At 41.1% G+C, this 19,719-nt stretch overlaps 1 protein-coding gene across 1 annotated transcript in view; it reads right to left on the reverse strand.

Moving 5' to 3' along the window:
* The window catches only part of LAMB4 (laminin subunit beta 4), an 85,156-nt gene that overhangs the window by 12,068 nt on the left and 53,369 nt on the right, over positions 1-19,719 (reverse strand). Inside the window, exons 20-29 of the mRNA XM_054016153.1 lie at positions 19,149-19,292; positions 18,398-18,629; positions 16,851-17,008; positions 14,592-14,816; positions 13,968-14,188; positions 12,139-12,235; positions 10,760-11,135; positions 8,859-9,019; positions 5,776-5,981; positions 4,663-4,866 (exon numbers count right to left, since the gene is read on the reverse strand). Of these exons, the coding sequence (XP_053872128.1) occupies positions 4,663-4,866; positions 5,776-5,981; positions 8,859-9,019; positions 10,760-11,135; positions 12,139-12,235; positions 13,968-14,188; positions 14,592-14,816; positions 16,851-17,008; positions 18,398-18,629; positions 19,149-19,292 (2,024 nt within the window). The remainder of the gene's footprint in view (positions 1-4,662; positions 4,867-5,775; positions 5,982-8,858; positions 9,020-10,759; positions 11,136-12,138; positions 12,236-13,967; positions 14,189-14,591; positions 14,817-16,850; positions 17,009-18,397; positions 18,630-19,148; positions 19,293-19,719) is intronic.

Below are 19,719 nucleotides of genomic sequence, written 5' to 3' on the forward strand. Positions count from 1 at the left end.
GCTGTAGACAATGGATCGTGTGGTGTGTCCTGGATGGAAGCTGGAGGCATGTAGGTAAGTGTAGCGGTCAGTAGGTTTCCGGTATAGGGTGGTATTGATGTGACCATCGCTTATTAGCACAGTAGTGTCCAGGAAATGGACCGCTTGTGTGGATTGATCTAGGCTGAGGTTGATGGTGGGATGGAAATTATTGAAATCATGGTGAAATTCCTCAAGGGCTTCTTTTCCATGGGTCCAGATGATGAAGATGTCATCAATGTAGCGCAAGTAGAGTAGGGGCGTTAGGGGACGAGAGCTAAGGAAGCGTTGTTCTAAGTCAGCCATAAAAATGTTGGCATATTGTGGGGCCATGCGGGTACCCATAGCAGTGCCGCTGACTATCTCCCCTTGTAAGTACTCTCACACTTCTTATCACACTGTCTGTACTCGGCTAGCTTGATTATCACTTCAAAAGTTTTTTTTTTTTTTTTCCTCTTAATTAATTGGCCTCTCAGAGTTGGTAAGACAACTCCCACCTGTTTATGCTCTCTGTATGTGTGTATATATATCTCCTCATTATATGTTCCATTCTATATGCATCCGAAGAAGTGGGCTGTAGTCCACGAAAGCTTATGCTCTAATAAATTTGTTAGTCTCTAAGGTGCCACAAGTACTCCTGTTCTTCTTTTTGCGGATACAGACTAACACGGCTGTTACTCTGAAACTTATTTAAAGAGTGCGCTCTCAGAGAATGACTTTTTAAAAAAATTACCTGTGAACTTAAATTAACTCTAAGCCCGTGAGGAATCCTATTGATATCAATGAGCATGCATCGGGACTTATTCAGGTGCATAATGTTAAGCAAGTGGTTAAGTCTTGGCAGGATCAGGGCCAATGTCTTGCAAGGTCACCTGTCGAGTCTGTGGCACAGTCAGGAATAGAATTTAGCTTTCCTGACTCCCAGTCCTGTGCTTTAGCCACTAGATGACATTTCTTCTCTGATGTAAAAAGGCAAACTGGGACAAAAGAGGTAGATTTTTCACTTTAGAAGACAATGACAGCACATCAAATATTTGGCTTACTAATTTTGCCACTGTTTGTAGTATTGTAGCCAGGTGTTGGCCCCAGAATATTAGAGAGACAAGGTGGATGAGGTGATATCTTTTATTGGACCAACTTATGTTGGTAAGAGAGACAAGCTTTCAAGCTACACAGAGCTCGTCTTCAAGTCTGGGAAAGGTATGCAGCATTTCACAGCTAAATACAAGGTGGAACAGATTGTTTTGCATAACTAATGAACACATATTGTGAGAGATCATTCAAAGTAAAGTGGCCCATTAACAGCTCTGCAGTCATAGGACAAAAAAGAGGAATTATTGAGTTACAGATTGTTGTAATAAATCATAAATCTAGTGTCTGCTGATTTGATCATTATCTGGTGGTTGGATTTCAGGGACTGCATAGCTGTCCTCCTGACAGTGGAGAGATTGTGGTAGATGTGATGTGCCAAAGGCACCATTGTAGTTCTTAACCATGATGACTATGTTAACGAGCCCGACTGACAACTGTCCAACACCATCTACTATAAAGAACTCAAAGACCATCCAACAGCACAATTCACAGAGAAATGTAAAGATATCACCAAATCTTTTCCTAAAAAAATCCAAGGGAAACTCTACAACTTCATCCCCCACGACCACACCCCAGGGACCTGCTACATACTTGCTGAGATATACAAACATAATGTCTGGCCCTGGTACTCTTACTGAAGGAATCTCAGGACTCATCGAAACCATCCTCAAACCACTCACCACACAAAGGGCCAGCTTCCTCCAGAACACAACTGACTTCCTCCAGAACCTCTGCAACATTAACAGTCTCCCTCCAAACACCATCCTTGCCACCATGGATGTCACTTCCCTACCTAGCAACATCCCTCGCAATGATGGCATGCGTCACTGCCTCCCTCAAATATCTACAAACAATGGACAACACTCAGCTATCCACTGCAAACACATCACTAAACCCATCCATTTCATCCTCACCCATAACAATTTCACATTCAACAACAAATACTGTGTCCAAACCATGGGAACAGCCATGGGTACTAGGGTGGCTCTCCAAAATGCCAATCTCTAAATGGGCCACCTTGAGGAAGAATTTCTGAAAACACCATGTGACGTTATTGATATACTCTGGGACCATATAGATCATTGTTGCAACCAAGGTCCTATAGTGGCACCCAGATCTTGTGTAAAGGGGGTCAAATGGGGTGTCTAAGACAAGGTTATGGTGTATGGGTTATGATTATGCTGTCTATATGTATGAATCAATTCTGTAGTTGAAGTTATGAATATTGGCTCTATACTGTCTGTGTTTCAAACTTGTGCTATGCTGCTGGGTGACATCCCGGACAAACTGGTGCTAGCTCTGCTTAGCCTGCTTGATGGCCCATTAAGGACCATCAGCTATACAATGGACCCATTGAGAGAAGGCAGATACGCCTTGTAATTCAGCGAAGTATGCAGGGACTGGCCCATGTGACTCCAGACTCCATTTTGCTGTAATTTTCCACAGTAAGAACAAAGGTGTTCTTACACCTGGAAAAGACTATATAAGGCTGATGCCTCATCTCCATCTGGTCTTCAATCCTGCTTCATACCTCTGGAGGGACTTTGCTACAAGCTGAAGCTTTGAACAAAGGACTGAGGACCCATCCCAGCGGGGGATGTATTCCAGAGACTTGATTTGAACCTGCAGTTTATTCCATCGCTGCTGCAAGCCTGAACCAAGAACTTTGCCATTACTGTATGTAATTGATTCCATTTAACCAACTCTAACTCTCATCTCTATCTTTTTCCTTTTATGAATAAACCTTTAGATTTTAGATTCTAAAGGATTGGCAACAGCGTGATTTGTGGGTAAGATCCGATTTGTATATTGACCTGGGTCTGGGGCTTGGTCCTTTGGGATCAGGAGAACCTTTTTCTTTTACTGGGGTATTGGTTTTCATAACCATTTGTCCCCATAACGAGTGGCACTGGTGGTTATACTGGGAAACTGGAGTGTATAAGGAGATTGCTTGTGAGACTTGCGGTTAGCCAGGGAGTGAGACCGAAGTCCTCCTAGTCTGGCTGGTTGGTTTGCCTTAGAGGTGGAAAAAACCCCAGCCTTGGGCTGTAACTGCCCTGTTTGAGCAATTTGTCCTGAGTTGGCACTCTCAGTTGAGTTCCACCAGAACCGCATTGTCACACACCACCCTATGATATACCTGAGATACATCAATGATATTTTCATCCTTTGGACAGATGACCTAGTCTCCCTCAGGTTTCCACCACAACTTTAACAACCAACACCCATCCATCAATCACTTTCTAGAACACTCCTGCACCCGCATGTACTTCCTGGACACTACAATCATCTTCAACAATGGAACTCTACAGATAACTGTATACAAGAACCTCATGGATCACCATGCCTATCTTCACAGATCCAGTAACCGCCCCAAGAAATCTTTATCTACAGCCAGGCCCTCAGATACCACAGAATATGCTCCTAGGAGGAAGTCCAGGATACAGATCTTAGCACCATTAAAACTGCCTTCACCATACAAGCACACTCCACAAGAGAAGTAGATAGCTTCAGGGAAATGGGCCACCCAAATACCCCAAAAGAACCTGCTTCAATACAGAAAAAAAAAAAAAACTTTTGACCATACACACCTAGTTGTCACCTACCACCCCACACTGGAACCCAGATGGTATTTCATTAAATAATTACAACCCCATACTCAACTGGGACCACATCCTGAAATAAATCTTTCCCAGTCCTTCTTCTGGCCCTCAAACATCCCCTCAATCTCAACAATCTCATCATCAGCAGGAAGCTCCCCACAGACCAGGACCCACCAACTCAGAGCAGCACCAGACCCTGACATAACAACAGATGCAAAACCTGCAGACATCTCTCCATTGCTATAATGATCAATACCCCCCACAAAACACCTTTCAAGATCTATAGGTCCTACACATGCCTATCACAAAATGTGGTATACCTCGTCCAGTGGATTAAATCCTCCAATAACAACTACGTGGGTAAAACTAGACAGTCACACAGAAAAATGATAAGACACAAAAACACTGCATCACCTGTGAGGGAACACTTTTCACAAAGCAATCACTGTATATCTGACCTCTCAGTCCTTGTCCTCAAAGGAAACCTTCACAACACGAGACTCGGAGCTTAAATTCATAACTTTGCTAAACACTAAAAATCATTGTCTTAATAAAGACACTGGATTTATGGCTTATTACAACAATCTGTAAACAATTTACCCCCCCTTTTTTGTTCTATGCCTGCAAAGGTTTTAATCAGCCACTTTGAATCCTCTTTCACAATATGTGTTAACTTCTTATGCTAAACAACCTCTTTCACTTTGTGTTTAGCTGTGACACTCGGAGTACCTTTCCCAGACCTGAAGAAGAGCTCTGTGAGCTCAAAAGCTTATCTCATTCTCCAACAGTAGTTGGTTCCATAAAAGATATTACCTGACCCACCTTGTCTCTGTCCCTTTTATAGTAATTGCACAATTACTTTCTGGACATGACAGTTTGTCTTAATTCCTGCATCATATTTGGCTGCCAAATTATTCCACAGAATACACTAGATTAGGTTATACAATACCTGATTTTCAGACTCTTGTAGTTGTCTAGTCAAATTATTTAACAACACGTCTGTCTCTTTAGCTTTCTTGACTGTGTTTGTAGAAAGAGGAAGAGTTCCATTACAGTTTGGGCCACCACATTGTTCATTTCCATTGCTATTTCGACATAAAGCTCTCCCACAACTTGTCATAACACATGACAGGTTTCCGGGTAGCCCACAACTCTGCAATAAAAGCACATTAATGGCAAGAAGCAACACGTGATGAGCGTTTCATGATTCTGAAATGTAATACTAGACAAGTAAGAATATTTGACATTTATTATGGCACTTTTCTCCTAAAGGATCCAGAAAGACTTCACAAAATACAATGCCACTGAGATGGATAGTGGGCAGTGAACCAGCTGACACACACTATATAATGGTCGATAAAGTGGGGGAGCCTTTTGGACAATGACAACAGTGAAAACTGCTAGTCTTACAAAAAGTGCTGTAGGATGCTGAGGCCCCGTGTACAGTATAAATATAGTCATGTCAAGGAATGCAGCTGGCTCATCCCCTCGCCTGGTTACATCTGTGGTTCACATCTGAAGTGTAGGCTGAACCTTAACTATGTCAGTAAAGCCATGGCCTAACCATGAAACCATAGGCCTAACTGTGTTATAAAACATGGTTAAGGTCCAATCTATGTTACAAACTGAACCATGCTTGTAACCAGGCTAGATAACAGAATTGTAACCGGGTTCTTTGACATGGCTTTAATCTCATGTTACCTTTAGACAAGGCCTTAATGTCCATACAGAGCAGACAGCACCTCTGTTTTTAAGACCTCATCCCCAAGATCCCTCCCACCTCACAGGGTCCTAGAGCCTGGGCTTCTGCCTGAGCCCAGAAATCTACACTGCAGTAAAACAGCCCCACAGCCTGAGTCCCGTGAGCCTGAGTCAGCTGGACGGGCCAGCCACGGGTCTCTAGTTGCAGTGTAGACATACCCTGAGATCTCCTTCTCCAGATTTAAAAGTATTGCAAACATTCCTTTAAAAAAAGAGCGTATATCAGTGTTACTGATTGGCAACAGCAAAAGCAAGTATTTTATTTATCTCCCATTTAAAAACAAAACCCATAGCACTTTACCTTTTCATTCAGTTTTTGGATATCTGGAGTCTTGAACATCCTGAGCTGCTCCAAGGTATAGTTTTCTTTTGAGGTTCGATTGCCTAACATGGCAAGTATGCCATTCCTGGCGTTTTCTGAGTATCTTATGATGGGGACTGCTCCACTGATTTTCTGTTCAGCAGATGATGACATTTGGTAATACTTCCTGATATTGGTGAAGTAATCTATACAAAGAGAAACAGCATGTAATATATGAGAGGCAGACCATATTTTTATTGTATCTAACAAATACATTCTTGATACATGATGAGTGGCAGTAGCTTCACTAGGTTGTCAGCTGGTTCTTGGCTCTGGATGAGAGAGGACATTAAGCTGGGGAAGCCAGGGATTGTGATTTTCTGTCAGGTTTGTGAATCTTTTATTTAGCCAGCTATGTAGATTTTATTTTAGAGCTCTAGTTATTGAAAGCCTAAAAACAGATATAACGGGGGTGGTTCCCACATCGTTTTTGCATGTCCAAGATATGGGACAGCCAAATAAAGATTCCAGTGTATGAACGGGTTCTGATTAATGACTCAGACAGCTATTTACTTATACCAAGGGCTCATGAGCTGATGGAATTATTGACTAGATGGAGCGTCCAGTCACTTCTGCCACCAGCCACTGTCAAAAAGCAGGATACTGGGCTAGATGGACCACCGGTCTGATCCAGTATGGCCATTCTTATGTTCTGCTCTTTTGTGGTTGGGATGGGAGAATTAATTTTGCCAACTGAAACCCCCCTAAAAATTGTCATTTCTATTATCACAATTCAGCAAAGTACTTAAGCCCATCCCTATTCATCATAGCACTTAAAAGTTAAAGAAGTGCTTTCCTGAATTGGGTCATAAATGTAGAACAGAGATTGAAATTTCTGAGGTTTCATTTGGCTCTGGAAAAATGCAATTTCAGGTTTGATGCATTCTTAATTTTTTTTTATTTCCCTATTAAGCCCATAAACAAGAGAAGAAATGCCTTCAGGCAAGAACCTTTCTTGTTTCCTTAGCTTAAGCTTTCAAATTTGTATTGAAACACAATAGTTTAAGGGAACATTTTTCTGAAACTCAAACATTTTGCAAAACTCAAAATTTTAAGAAAAAGTTGTAAAAGTTTCATAAAAACTACAGATTGCACTGCGTTCTCCCATCATGTTAATGTGTGCAGTGAGTAGAGACTTCATTGCAGTGAAGTATTATTTATAGGTCATTGCATATCATATGTCTCTATTTTCATAACCAACTCAGGGCTTGTCTATACTTAAAAAGCTACCGCTGCATAGCTGCGCTGCTGCAACTGCACCTTTGTAGCGCTTCAGTGTAGATATTACCTACCCTGATGGGAGGGAGTCTCCCATTGGTGTAAATAATCCACCTCCCCGAGAGGCGGTAGCTAGGCCAGTGGAAGAATTCTTCCATCAACCTAGTGCTGTCTACACAGGGATTTAGGTTGGCTTAACTGCACCACTCGGGGAGTGTGTGTGTGTGTGTGTGTGTGTGTGTGTGTGTGAGTGAATTTTTTACACTCCTGAGAAGGAAGTTATGCTGACCTAATTTTCTAGTATAGACCAGGCCTCAGCTGGATACTAGAGGCCTGATCCAAAGCTGACTGAAGTTATGAAAACTTTTAGCTTCAATGGGTTTTGAATCAAGCTACAAAGCCAGAGCTGGAAAGTTAATTTAATGAGTCTACATCAGTTGTGAATATTCATTTTAAGGACATTGATGGTTGTGTCTTTTCACTAACTCTAATTAACCACTATAATATTGACATGCTCTAGACTGCTAGCCAAACGAATACTTAGGAGGAGATCTATACACTACTGACCCTCTGTTTTGCAGGGTCTTATGCAAAGACAGACATGTGGGGTCCCATTCCCCACCCATGGCTCAGGCTTTCTAACCTCACCATACCCACATCACACAAAAGGGAAACAACTCTGATGTAGTGCTGGCACCAAACTGAGGAAAGATGGGGGGAAAGAAAAAACAGACTGAACAGGGAGGAAGGCTCTTGAGAAAGCTGGCAGTCTGGTGGCAGTGCTTATTGTTGGAGCTGTCAGATACTTGGTGGCAGGGCTAATGGATGCATAGGGCCATGACTCTGTATGTAGTATAAACCAGAGACTTCAGTTATGGGTGTTTTATATGAATGTCTGACTGTTGGTCTCAAAAAGGTTGAAAGCATGAAAAGGACTCGGAATCTGACCAAACGACATCAACAGGTTAAGCTACAAAGGTACATAAATCAGTGACCTGCTTATCACTTTGCATAAAATGTTCTTTCTTAGCCCTGCTTTGAATAAGTTTCTCCAGCTTTATTGATTGCTTTGAGAAAATCTGCACAAGTGATCAACTTGGGAATAGCACCATGTTGTGCTGAAACACTAGTGCACCAGCCTGAATGGAGGAGTCAGGCACAAAGGGGTGTGGCAGAGTGGATCAGTGCAGAGAAGCTCTGCATCTCAATTAGTTGTTTTCTTTCCTTCCTTCTTTCTTTCAGATTTATCTTTTATTCTCTCTTTCATTCTTTTAATCTTATTTAGCTCCATTTTATTCTTATTGAAATAAAGCAGCAAGAATCTTTGAATTTAGAGAAGTGCTTTATAGGTGAAGCCGTGTTATATCAAACTTGCTTTGATCCGCCAGATCCCCCGGGAGCACTGCTTTACCGCATTATATCCAAATTCATGTTATATCGGGTCGCATTATATCGGGGTAGAGGTGTATTATTAAGGCCAGTCAATGTTAGAGGAGGGAACAGAACCCAGGTCCCCTTAACTCCCAACCCATTATAAACCAGGGGGCTTTTGATGCCTACCTCTGCCTTTTTTACATGGCTCCTCTGGTATGAAATTCTGAATGCTTGAAGTCATGGAATTTTGAGCTAAAAGTGGATTTGCAAGTTGATATGTGAAAAAATGGTGGCAGTTTTTAAACTATTGAGATGTTATGGAAAGCTAAAATCTGAGCGTTTAAAACCATGCAAAATGAATTGGCAAAAAATTGTGTGTGAAATGTCATGAAAAATGTTCTCTTGTTTTGATTAGCTGTTGGTCTTCTTACCTTTGTGGCTCAAATTATTCAAATTGTAATACAGATGTATTTTCTGTTTCAGGTTTTCATACAGGTGGTCAGCTTCTTTCCTAATGTTGTCTGTGATCCCATTCAGGTCAGGAAATTCATCCATTTTATTGTGATGTAGGTCCATTTGTGCAACTTTTTGTCTACAGAAGCAAAGTGCAGTTGTACAGTAATCATTCTAGATTTATTATTAATCTAGGAGTGAGATACATATTATTTTAGATGACAACAGTTTATCATAGATCAGAAGGAAACATTCACATGTGGCATCATCATATTTAGGAAGGTCAGAGGACTAAGTGAAAAAAGGCCAGCATTTACATTCCCAATTTTATTGACACTTTCTGTAAGTATGTCATTCTGTGTGCTTCAAGCTCAGATCGGTCATGATAAAACCTGTTGTGGAGATTTATCAATCTTCCATTCCTCAAATGCTTGAAGTCATGGAATTTTGTTAAAAATTGCCAGTAAAGGATGTAGACAATGCTCTTGCAAAAATTTTTGAACATCAAATGTCTGGCGAGCCCCCAGATTCACATGTTCAAATATGTATTTGCATGTGCAGAGTGGGTGAATGCATATGTGATTGGCTAATTAGGCATTCAACCACTCTATTTGTGCATGCAAATACTTGTTTGCAGCATGCCATTGTAATTTTGCAATCACATGTCTTTTGAAAATCTGGGTGTTAAATCAGGCCTCTTAAAGTCTTTTAAAGTGCATCTCTGACTGTTATGTGTATTTAGTCACTGCCCCATTCCCTCTTCCAATGCTTCCTCCCAGCCTGGAGCTTCTTTCTGAAGTGTTTTTAATTGTAAGTTTTAAGAGGTGCTGCACTGGAGCCTTTCCTCCCTTTGTGCTCACCTTGCTCTGACTGGATTGTCAACATTATTGCTTCACCTCTTCCATTATTCTGATGTGATACCAATACCCCTTTAGTTTCACTCATATATTATTTGCACAATGTCTTGATACTGTGAAGCTCTTGTACATTAGTCAGTTATTAATCTATGTATTTATTACATATAGCTTCAGATACCTACTCACTTGTGAATATAGAAACCTCTCTGCCTTTCAGGGATTTATATATGCACTTGAATTATGTGCAAGTCTGTGCCCTGGTCTACATTACAAACATATGTTGGTATAACTACATTGCCCAAGAGTGTGGAAAATCCACATGCCTGAGCGACGTAGTTATACCAACCTAATTCCTGGTGAAGACAGCAGCTACTGCCTCTCAGGGAGGTAGAGTACCTATTCGGATGGGAGAAGCCTACCTTCGGTGAAGGTAGTGTCTTCACTAAGTACTACAGCGGTGCAGCTGCACCAGTGCAGCGCTGTAAATGTAGACAAGCCCTGTGTCTCAGGCACAAGCAATCCAGGACTCTGGAGTGCTTGTATTTGCCTACTGAGAGGATCTTAAGGCTATCGCAGTCTTTGTGGTCATTTTAAAGGATTTTGATCAGCTGGAAGTTCAGTTTGTCTGAGCACCTAAAGTTTGGAACTTCTTGAATCTGCAGCTGGGTACAGTTCAGAGCAGACCTGAGGTTGTTCTAAATTATGCTGGTGTGATGGACCAGCCTGCAGCTGACCTTGGGTTCAGGGAAGTGAAAAAGTGTTTTAAAGCCAACTTGGCCCCTCCCTCGCCTCAACTGCATCTGACAGGGCTGTGATGCAGCTGAGGATTTGAGCTGTTAATGGGATACACAATAATAAATCTATCCATGATTTAGGATCATTAATTGACAATCCAGTATCTGCATGGTGATCACAAACAGAACTATAAATATATTGCACAACTATTAAAGTAGAGTGGAAGATTGCTTTTCCAATTCAGTGACATTTATAATGCACTTCTGTTCTACAAGAGAAAATATTACCGAATGTAGTCATGAAAATCCTTGATGTTTAAGAGTGTCTCCAGTGAAAGAACAGGAGTTTTTAAAATTCTTTCTATTTCAGAAATCTTATCTTCTAAGCCTTTGAAGCGCATATCACAGCCAGGCCTTGTGTCTCTTTTATCTTCTAGATTTGCAGCAAATCTCATTAACCCCTGAACAGTTTGAGATAGGATAGTAATTTCATTATCCCACTGATCAAAACAAAGGTGACACCGAGAGCACGTGGGAAATTCTTGTTTGAAGCCTCGACCACACTGATCACAGAGCTTTCCAGTGACACCAATGCGGCAATTGCAAGCTCCAGTGTCTTTGTCACACTCGGGTTTGCGAGTTCCTTCCTCGTTACACGTACATGCTGCGGGGGGAGGCAGGAACATGACATTGCTTCTTTTAGATGTTAATTGAGTTATAGGGTAAAACATGAAAGAAAACGCAATTCAATACAAATAAACATTTTTTGCCATTTATTGACGTTATTGGACCATGTAGGCTGGGATTTTCAGAGGCACCTAAGTGAGTTAGTCCTAAACACTATTGCAATGTTGATCACAATAAGCAAAACACAGTTTTTATACAAATAATTTCTACAGCAGCGGTTCCCAAACTGTGGGTCGTGACTTCAAATGGGGTTGCATCATCAGCCGATGGGGTTGTGGCAATCCCTACCATTTTGCTCCTCACAGCGTGACCTCACATGTACAGTGTATGCGCGGTCACAATGTATGGATGACACCATTTTGCTCTACAAAATTGTGTCCCCCATGTTGTCTGGGGGTCCTGGAAGGAAATAATTCACTAAAATGGGTTCATACTGGCAAAAATTTTATGAACCATTGTATTACAGGTTTCTTTTATGCACCATTATATACTATTATTATCTGACAGTGAGATCTGTTAGGCTGGGCAATAATCTCCTTAGAGAAGGGCTAAATGCCACATCTTGTGGGTCATTTAAACTAGACTAGTCAAAACGCTATAAAATATACCATAGAGAACAATGCTGGAGTTGCATAGACACGGACTTGGTGATCTAACAGGTCTTTTCCAACTCTAATTTCCATGATTCTATGATAATCTTACAGGTGACAAACATGGCAAATATTATGTAACAGTTTTTAATCCATATTCCAGAAAAAAAGCTAAATCAAAACTATTTCTCTATTTGTACGTCTTGTCTGCTATATTCAGATGAAGGTGTAACATTTAAAGACAATTATCAGAGAGGTAGCCGTGTTAGTCTGAATCTGTAAAAAGCAACAGAGGGTCCTGTGGCACCTTTAAGACTAACAGAAGTCTGTTGCTATTTAAAGGTAATATTGTGATTTCTGATACAGTACAACCCCCCTAATAATACTTACAAATACAATGCATCCGTGGATCACCAAAGTAATTTTCCTCACATTCATCACAATGTCTTCCACTGTAGCCTAGTTTGCATGAACATTGGCCTGTGAACTGCAAAGACAGCCTTCAGTAAACAACTGCCAGCAATATGATTATGTATGCAGTGTTGTTGTAGCTTTGTCGGTCCCAGGATATTCGAGACACAAGGTGAGTGAGGTAAACAGAAATTGGTCCAATAAAAGATATTACCTTACCCACCTTGTCTCAGGAATATGATTTGGAAGAAATAGCACGACCCAACTGAATAAACATTTAATTCAATAGATATATTTTTTTGCTGTGATTTATGACATACAGCTGCACAAAGGATGTAGTGGGATTATTCACATGCTTTTTAAAAAACAGAATGAGTTACAGGATTGGCCCAAATCTCCCAAAAAATGTTACCATGCTCCAGCTGCTTAGTGACATATGGTTAAAAGTTGGGAAATCACACAGATGGAAGTGAAAACAAAACGGATGCATGGAAATGCCCTTAGTTTACTGAGATGAAGGATTTCACATGTTCCAGATCTCATTATTGACCTCTGAGAAGATAAATGGTAGACACTCCTAAACTCAGCTATCCCCGGCTATTTTCTGCCCATCTGAGGCAGGGTTTTTCTGTTGTTTATAGCAAATTTGCTTTATCAAATTCTTTTTCCTCCCAGACTAAACTACTGATCTTTAGATCCCAGTTTCAGGATACATTAACTGTAATTTAGAATCTCAAGGTTATATTGTGCAAATTGTCCCAGAAAACATATTTTGGAATTCAAACAATAAAATTAACCTGGTTAAATTAACTGGTGAAAGCTGTACTAACTTTCTAAAGGTTAAGATCTAATTTGACTAGGAAAAATTACAATTCCAACAATTAAACTAAAGAACAAACAAACAGAAAACACTTATAAAATAAAATCTGAAATTCTTTTAGTTAGAACTGTAGGATAAGATCCCACTGCCATGGAAGTCAGTGGCCAACCTCCCACTGATTTCAAAGGGATCAGAATTTCAACCACAGATTCAGCCTTGGAAAAACTTTGGATTTTTCCAGACCCCCCTGAGCCCTATAAAGTACATATAGATTAAATATGATAAAACATAACTCATTTCATGATAAGATATAAACAAATGACATGACTTCAGTCTGAGAGACAAGGTGAGTGAGGCAATATCTTTTATTGGACCAACTTCTGGGAAAGGTATTCCCAGTGGTCACAGCAAAATGGGAGGTGGAACGGATTGTTTAGCACAAGTAGTTAACATATTGTGAAAGACCATTCAAAGTGAAGTGGCCCATTAACACCTCTACAGTCAAAAATGTTACCTCACCCAGCTTGTCTCTCTAATATCCTGGGACCAACCTGGCTACAACAACATGACTTTAGTTACTACCACATGCAAATAAATACTTAAAAGGACACTGTCGAGGTTGCCGTTGGGTTCAAAATTTGACTAATTCTTTCCCCTTACACACACTTATAAAGGCATATAATCCTTGTGTGCCATTTCCACACAAAATGCTTCAGTGCTCCATTTCAGGAAGATACATGAATGTAAAGAGCTCATTGTTCATGAGCAAACCTGCCATAACAAAAGAGCATGTATTATATGATGCACCCAAACAAAAAAAAAATAAATTAATTTGTGACAGCTTCAAAGAAAGCTAAGAAATTGTTACTAACAATGAGAAAAACAAAAGATTTTGATAATTTATGAGAGATTCTTTGACCATGTCCTTTCAAAATGTCCCTGTAACTTCAGACATTACATCTCCCATCTAGCAGAGTCGTTATCTTGCCTGATTGCACTGGTTACTTTGAGAGTTTCTTGGGTTACAGTCACAGAACTGACATCCTATTCCATGAGACATGTTCCAGTAGCCAGAAGCACACTGGTCACAGGTAGAACCTATTACATTAGGTAAGCAAGGGCATACTCCAGTCATTCGGTCGCACAGGCAAACTCCATTTCCAGGTGGACATATTGCTGGGTTCACACCTGAAAAATTGCAAGTACACCCTGGAAAGAGAATGCCAGTTATTATATTGAGTAAAATAAGACAATGTTTAAAATACATTTAATACCTTTAATTCTTGTTTCTGTGTGAAGGGAACAAGTTTTTGCTTCTTTTCTTAGAGCATTGTACTGTACAGCATCTCATTTCATCGTGGACTCTCTCATATGAGCCATATACAGTGGGAGGAAATCTTGAAGAATGACTAGGAATGGCAATTCAACTGGCAGTGCTAACACAATTAGCGAGTACTGTATTTGTTCAGCACTTTGAAGATAGTGTTACATAAGTTTCCATCATGTGTCTACCAGCCCTGTAAAAGCCAACTCCTCTGTGCACCATGATTTCTTTAAGGGAGATCTTAGTTCTTGGTGATAATATCTACTTGCAATTGAATTGTTTACTTACTTCTGCAGTTCTGAAGAAGTGCTGATCCAAAGTAACCTGGTTTGCAGAACTGGCAGTTTGGTCCATGTGTGTTGTATAAACATTTTAAGCATTCTCCTGTAACCTTGTTACAGGATTCTGGATCTGTCGCATCGATATTATTATTGCAGGAACATGGCAAACACTGAGCCCCTGGTCTTCCTGGATTCCCATAGAACCCACTGGGGCACTCATCACATTGATTGCCTGCCAGAAAGGAAGGCAAAATCAATTGCTGAGTGCTAGGAACACAAATGAAATCATCTTTTGACAAAACTGTTTGACAATTCCTACTGCCTGTGATAACCTACATTTAGATGCGAGTTTCCCAAGTAACCTTATATTATCCAATTGGACATTGTTGCATTTGAGTTGTACAGTAGGTTAATATTGAATATACCACATTGGCCAGAGGCTGGAAATGTGCAGCCCTTCCCCCCACAACATCTCTTACCAAGGAAGTCCCTGCGAGAGTGGTTTTAGGAGTTGGAAAATTCTGCAGGACTCTCTGTGGAGTTTTTCCTCAAACAAGCCCATGTGAGGCTATGTAGTTTGCCACACTCATGGCATGAGCCACAGATCTGCTCCAGAACCAGCAGATCCCCATGATCCATACAGTTCCTGAGGGACTTAGCCAGGGCCATCCTCATATAGGCTCTGTTTCTTTATTGGCTCTGGGCCTCCTCATCACCCTGGCATTACAGCTGCAATGGAGTTCCAGGGCCCCTCCTACTTGCAGCTGCCCAAGGGGCTATATTACTTTATCTCAGAAATCTTCATGGGCTGGTTGGGGGCCCGTGTGACTCCACTTCACCTCTGGCTGGCTCACTCCCAACCAGCGCCTGTCCACTCTCTGGTCTTGGTCCATAACAGTCTCCAAAGCCTTTCACAGGCTCTTAGGAAGTGAGGATATTGCCAGACAGGTGGCTAACGTCTAACTGTGGAGATCTCCCATTGAGTGCAGATCTTGGAGGTATGACCAGATCCGCAGTAATTATTCATAGCAGAAGTCCCCTGGATAAGTACTGATCAGGACAAGTACAATTCTTCAGGGTTTAATCAGAACTGCAAAGGGCATTTGGCCTGAGTAAAGATTATGGAATTTGACACAGTGTTAGCACGTCTTACTATTTAGTTTGGACTAAGTAAAGGTGGCTACTATGTCAGAAGTTGGCAGCATATTTTGAGAACAAAAGGTTTTGTCTTATGTACATGCTGCCAATAAGAAATAAAGCCAGCACTGCCATTTCTACCTGCCACCTTCTCCTTTAGAAATGGCTGGTGAAAGAAAAAGTATCAACTATGTTTTTCCTGAGGGTCTTTGGATATAAACATCAGCTAACTTTATTTTCTGTTTTAAGCATTCATTTAAGGTAACTTTTTCCATCTCACAAAAATAACTGGTTTCATTCTGATGGACAAAGAAATGGAAAAGCACTTTCATTTCCCCCCTGGAGATTAAGACTAATTTGACACTAAGAAATAGAGTCAAGTTGCTCCAAAAACAGCAACATGTAAAATAACCCAGAATGAAACCACCCATTTGCAAAACAATAGTTAGGAGTAAGAAAAAACTCTGCGGTGATTGAGAGATCAGATCAAAACTCGCGTATAAAGAGCTTTTCTCTTACGGGGCAGCATTTTAAACCAACATTTTCAAAACAGTTCACTACTTTGGGTGTCTCAGTTTTTGGGTATCCATGGCTTGTTTAGTTCAGAGAGGATGAGCACCTGCAACTCCCATTGACGTTAGCTCAGCACCACTGAAAATGAGGTCTGAAGGGGTAGATCCTCAGCTAGTGTAAACTGTGATAGCTCTATTGACTTCAGTGGATCTGCCCTAAGAGTCTCAGATTGAGCAGCCGATATTGGAGCACACTTTCGCAAATCTGAGCCTTAATGCATAAGGAGTTAATAGAAGGACAGACAACAGGTTGATCCAGTAATAAATGAAAGTAGAAATAGATTAATTTGCTTCATTGAGTCTAGTTTTCTTGGGTTTCTTCTGGTTTCCTTAGTTGCTTGTTGGACCATTAATTGCAGAACTATTGCTTTCTCTGGATGGTCAGTTACTACATGATTTCCCCCTCTGTCCCAATCAACCAGACACTAGCCTTATTTATCTACCTTATTTTCATTATTCCACTCTATTGTTGAGCAGATGGGTGGGAGTTAGTTGTAATTTTTCAATCTTTCCTTAAGAACCGTAATATGATGAAAAATAAACTATATGTCTCATACCTGAGTAGCCCTCAAGACAATTGCAGATTAATTGCAAAGTGCGAGGATCTTGGTAACAGGAATGTGCAAAATATCTACTGCTTGCAGGTGACTCTGGACACATACATGGGCGACAAGGGTCTCTTGTGAGAGGATTTCCATAATAACCATTGACACACCTGTCAAAACAGTCACCACAGAGACACATTAAACTATCCTCATAACAGATATACCTCTCAGTCCATGCCGATAGCTTGGTTCATTCAAGTCCATGTTTTAAAATATGACAGCACTTGTCAATATAATGCTACTCCCATTATTTGGTACAGAAGTGTCCAGGCTTGAAGAGATTAAAGGAATTAGAATCACTGCTGTATTCCCCAAACACGGAGAAAATTACACATTTTATGTTAAAGGGGCATTGCCAAATAGTTCTGGCTCAATCATCCACCTCCTCAGAGAACCTTTTAGTTTAATTGGTAATGTAAAATTTTCTAAATGTATATATTTTAAATTTCCCACACCATCTCTGATACACTGAGTAACTGTTATTTATAAAGAACCCACCATATTTTTGCTCTGCTACTTCTAAGACAGCTAGTCTACCAGCAGAAATCAACAAATAGCCTAAAGGTCATATTGTCTAAACCATTTTCTAGCAGAACTCCCCATAGAATTCAAAGGGAAGTTCTCCTTACACTGAATGGGCGGAGATGACTCAGCCAAACTAAACTAATCAGCCAACCAGCCCTATTACTGTACCAGAATTATACTGACATCTCTTCTGTTGCTGCAAGAACAGACAAAAAGAACTATTTCCAGCCCCATTAGAAACATATGGGGGAAATAATTTGTCACTCATATGGAAAAGCTACAAACCAGCAGACAGAGAACTGTTCATTTAGGCTCCTCAAAGATTATTGCAAACACAAAGTATGAGAACAAGTATTGAGAACTATTATTGTTTTGGAAAATTGCCTTTAATAATTGGTATTATTCTAAGATATATGCAGCACCTTTCACATGCCTCAAGATACTGAGGGCTCAATCCTGTGAGGTGCTGAATGCCTCCTACCAGGTGTTGCAGCCCATTTTGGTCAATTTCACAGTCATTGGATTTTAAAAATTGTAAATTTCATGGTTTCAGATATTTAAATCTGAAATGCCAGGGTGTTGTAACTGTAGGGGTCCTGACCCAAAAGCGGGTTGTGCGGGAGTCACAAAGTTATTGCAGGACGGTTGCAGTATTGCCACCCTTACTTCTGTGCTGCTGCTCATGGCAGTGCTGCCTTCAGAGCTGGGCTGCCGGAGAGCGGTGGATGAGAGCTTGCTGGACGAGAGCCCAGCTTTGAAGGCAGTGCCACCACCAGCAGCACCATGGCATGTTGTGGTATGGCCACCCTTAATTTTGCACTGCTGCCTTCAGAGTTGGGCCCTCAGCCAGCAACCACCACTCTCCGGCTACCCAGCTCTGAAGGTTTGAAATGGCATTGCCTCACACTGAAAGATGCATATCAAGCTATCCACTAACATTCAGACACACTTTCTAGATGACAGCCCGTGCATACCTTTCACACCTACTTCCAGCTGTAAACCCGCTGCAGCTAAGGCATGCACCAGTCACTGGGTCACAAAGCTCTGCGTAGCCATTACATGGACATGGGCGACAGTTGGGAAACCCAAAATACCCAGCCAGGCACCGATTGCAGCATCGACCAGCAACCTCTCGGCGGCATGAACACTGTCCTGTCAGCTGATCACACAAAGTGCTCACTGAGCCTTGAGGATGGCACTCACATGCTAGATGAACACAAGAAAAAGCAGATGCTGTGTTATGGATCAGCTAAATCCTAAATGTATTTTCCTGAAACTGATCACCATCTGAGGCCATAAGACTGAGATGTGGCTTCACTTCGATGTGCAGCAGGGGTTGTAAGGGGTCAGAGATGATTTTTTTATTTTATTACTGTAGGTTCATAAATATCAGTGGCTGGAAATCCCCAAAAGTTTGGTGTGCATAAGCTTATCTGAACCTGCCGAAGTGGGCTGTGAATCACATGAGAAAAGCCTTCTAATAAGCCTTCTGGAATTGTCTGTTTCCAATCAGGCTGGAAGTACCATCAGAGCAATCATTTTTTCAGCACTTCCATTTCCATTCCCAGTGGGAGCCAGAAAGTGCAGAGTCATATGGAAGTGGGGGTTGGGAGGAAAGCTAATTGTGCTCTTTGAATCTCAAATGAGGTTCACTTGGAGGGATGGGTAAAGATTCAGTTTGCTTTTATATGAAGCACTGTTTAATGTTCAGTGTTTAGTACTTACAGTAACATCCATGGAAACCAAAACCAAAACTTCCTGCAGAACATCTGTCACAACAGCGACCTGCAACATTAGGTTTACATTGACACTGGCCTCCGAGTTGACTGCAGCTGGAGCTCAGGGACCCTTCTGGATGGCACTTGCATGCTGTTGGAAAGAAAATTTCATACACACATAATGAAAAATGAAGTTAACAATTTTCATGCTTTCCCCCTCCTTAGCAGGTTTTATACTCAGAGTTACCAGAGATGTGCTAAGAAAACAAAGCAGGGTCTAAGTCCCACAAACAGGGGGTTTATCGGCCACCAAATTATGTGCTTTGAACTATTTGATAATGTTACATTAATGATGATCTTATACCAGTCATCAATACGAGCCTTAAAGTTCTAATCTGGATCTGTAAAGTTCAGAATGTTGCAAAATTTGGATCCAGATATAAATACAGGGAAACCCCGCTATAACGCGCCCCGCGATAATGCGAATTCGGATATAACGCGATCATAAGGTGGCTCCCGCCGCCCCAAGCGCGCAAAAAAAAAAAAAAAAAAAAGCATCTAGAGCGCTGCCGAAGCAC

This window comes from Malaclemys terrapin, chromosome 1 (assembly GCF_027887155.1).
Source record: "Malaclemys terrapin pileata isolate rMalTer1 chromosome 1, rMalTer1.hap1, whole genome shotgun sequence".
Classification (NCBI taxonomy): Eukaryota; Metazoa; Chordata; order Testudines; family Emydidae; genus Malaclemys; species Malaclemys terrapin.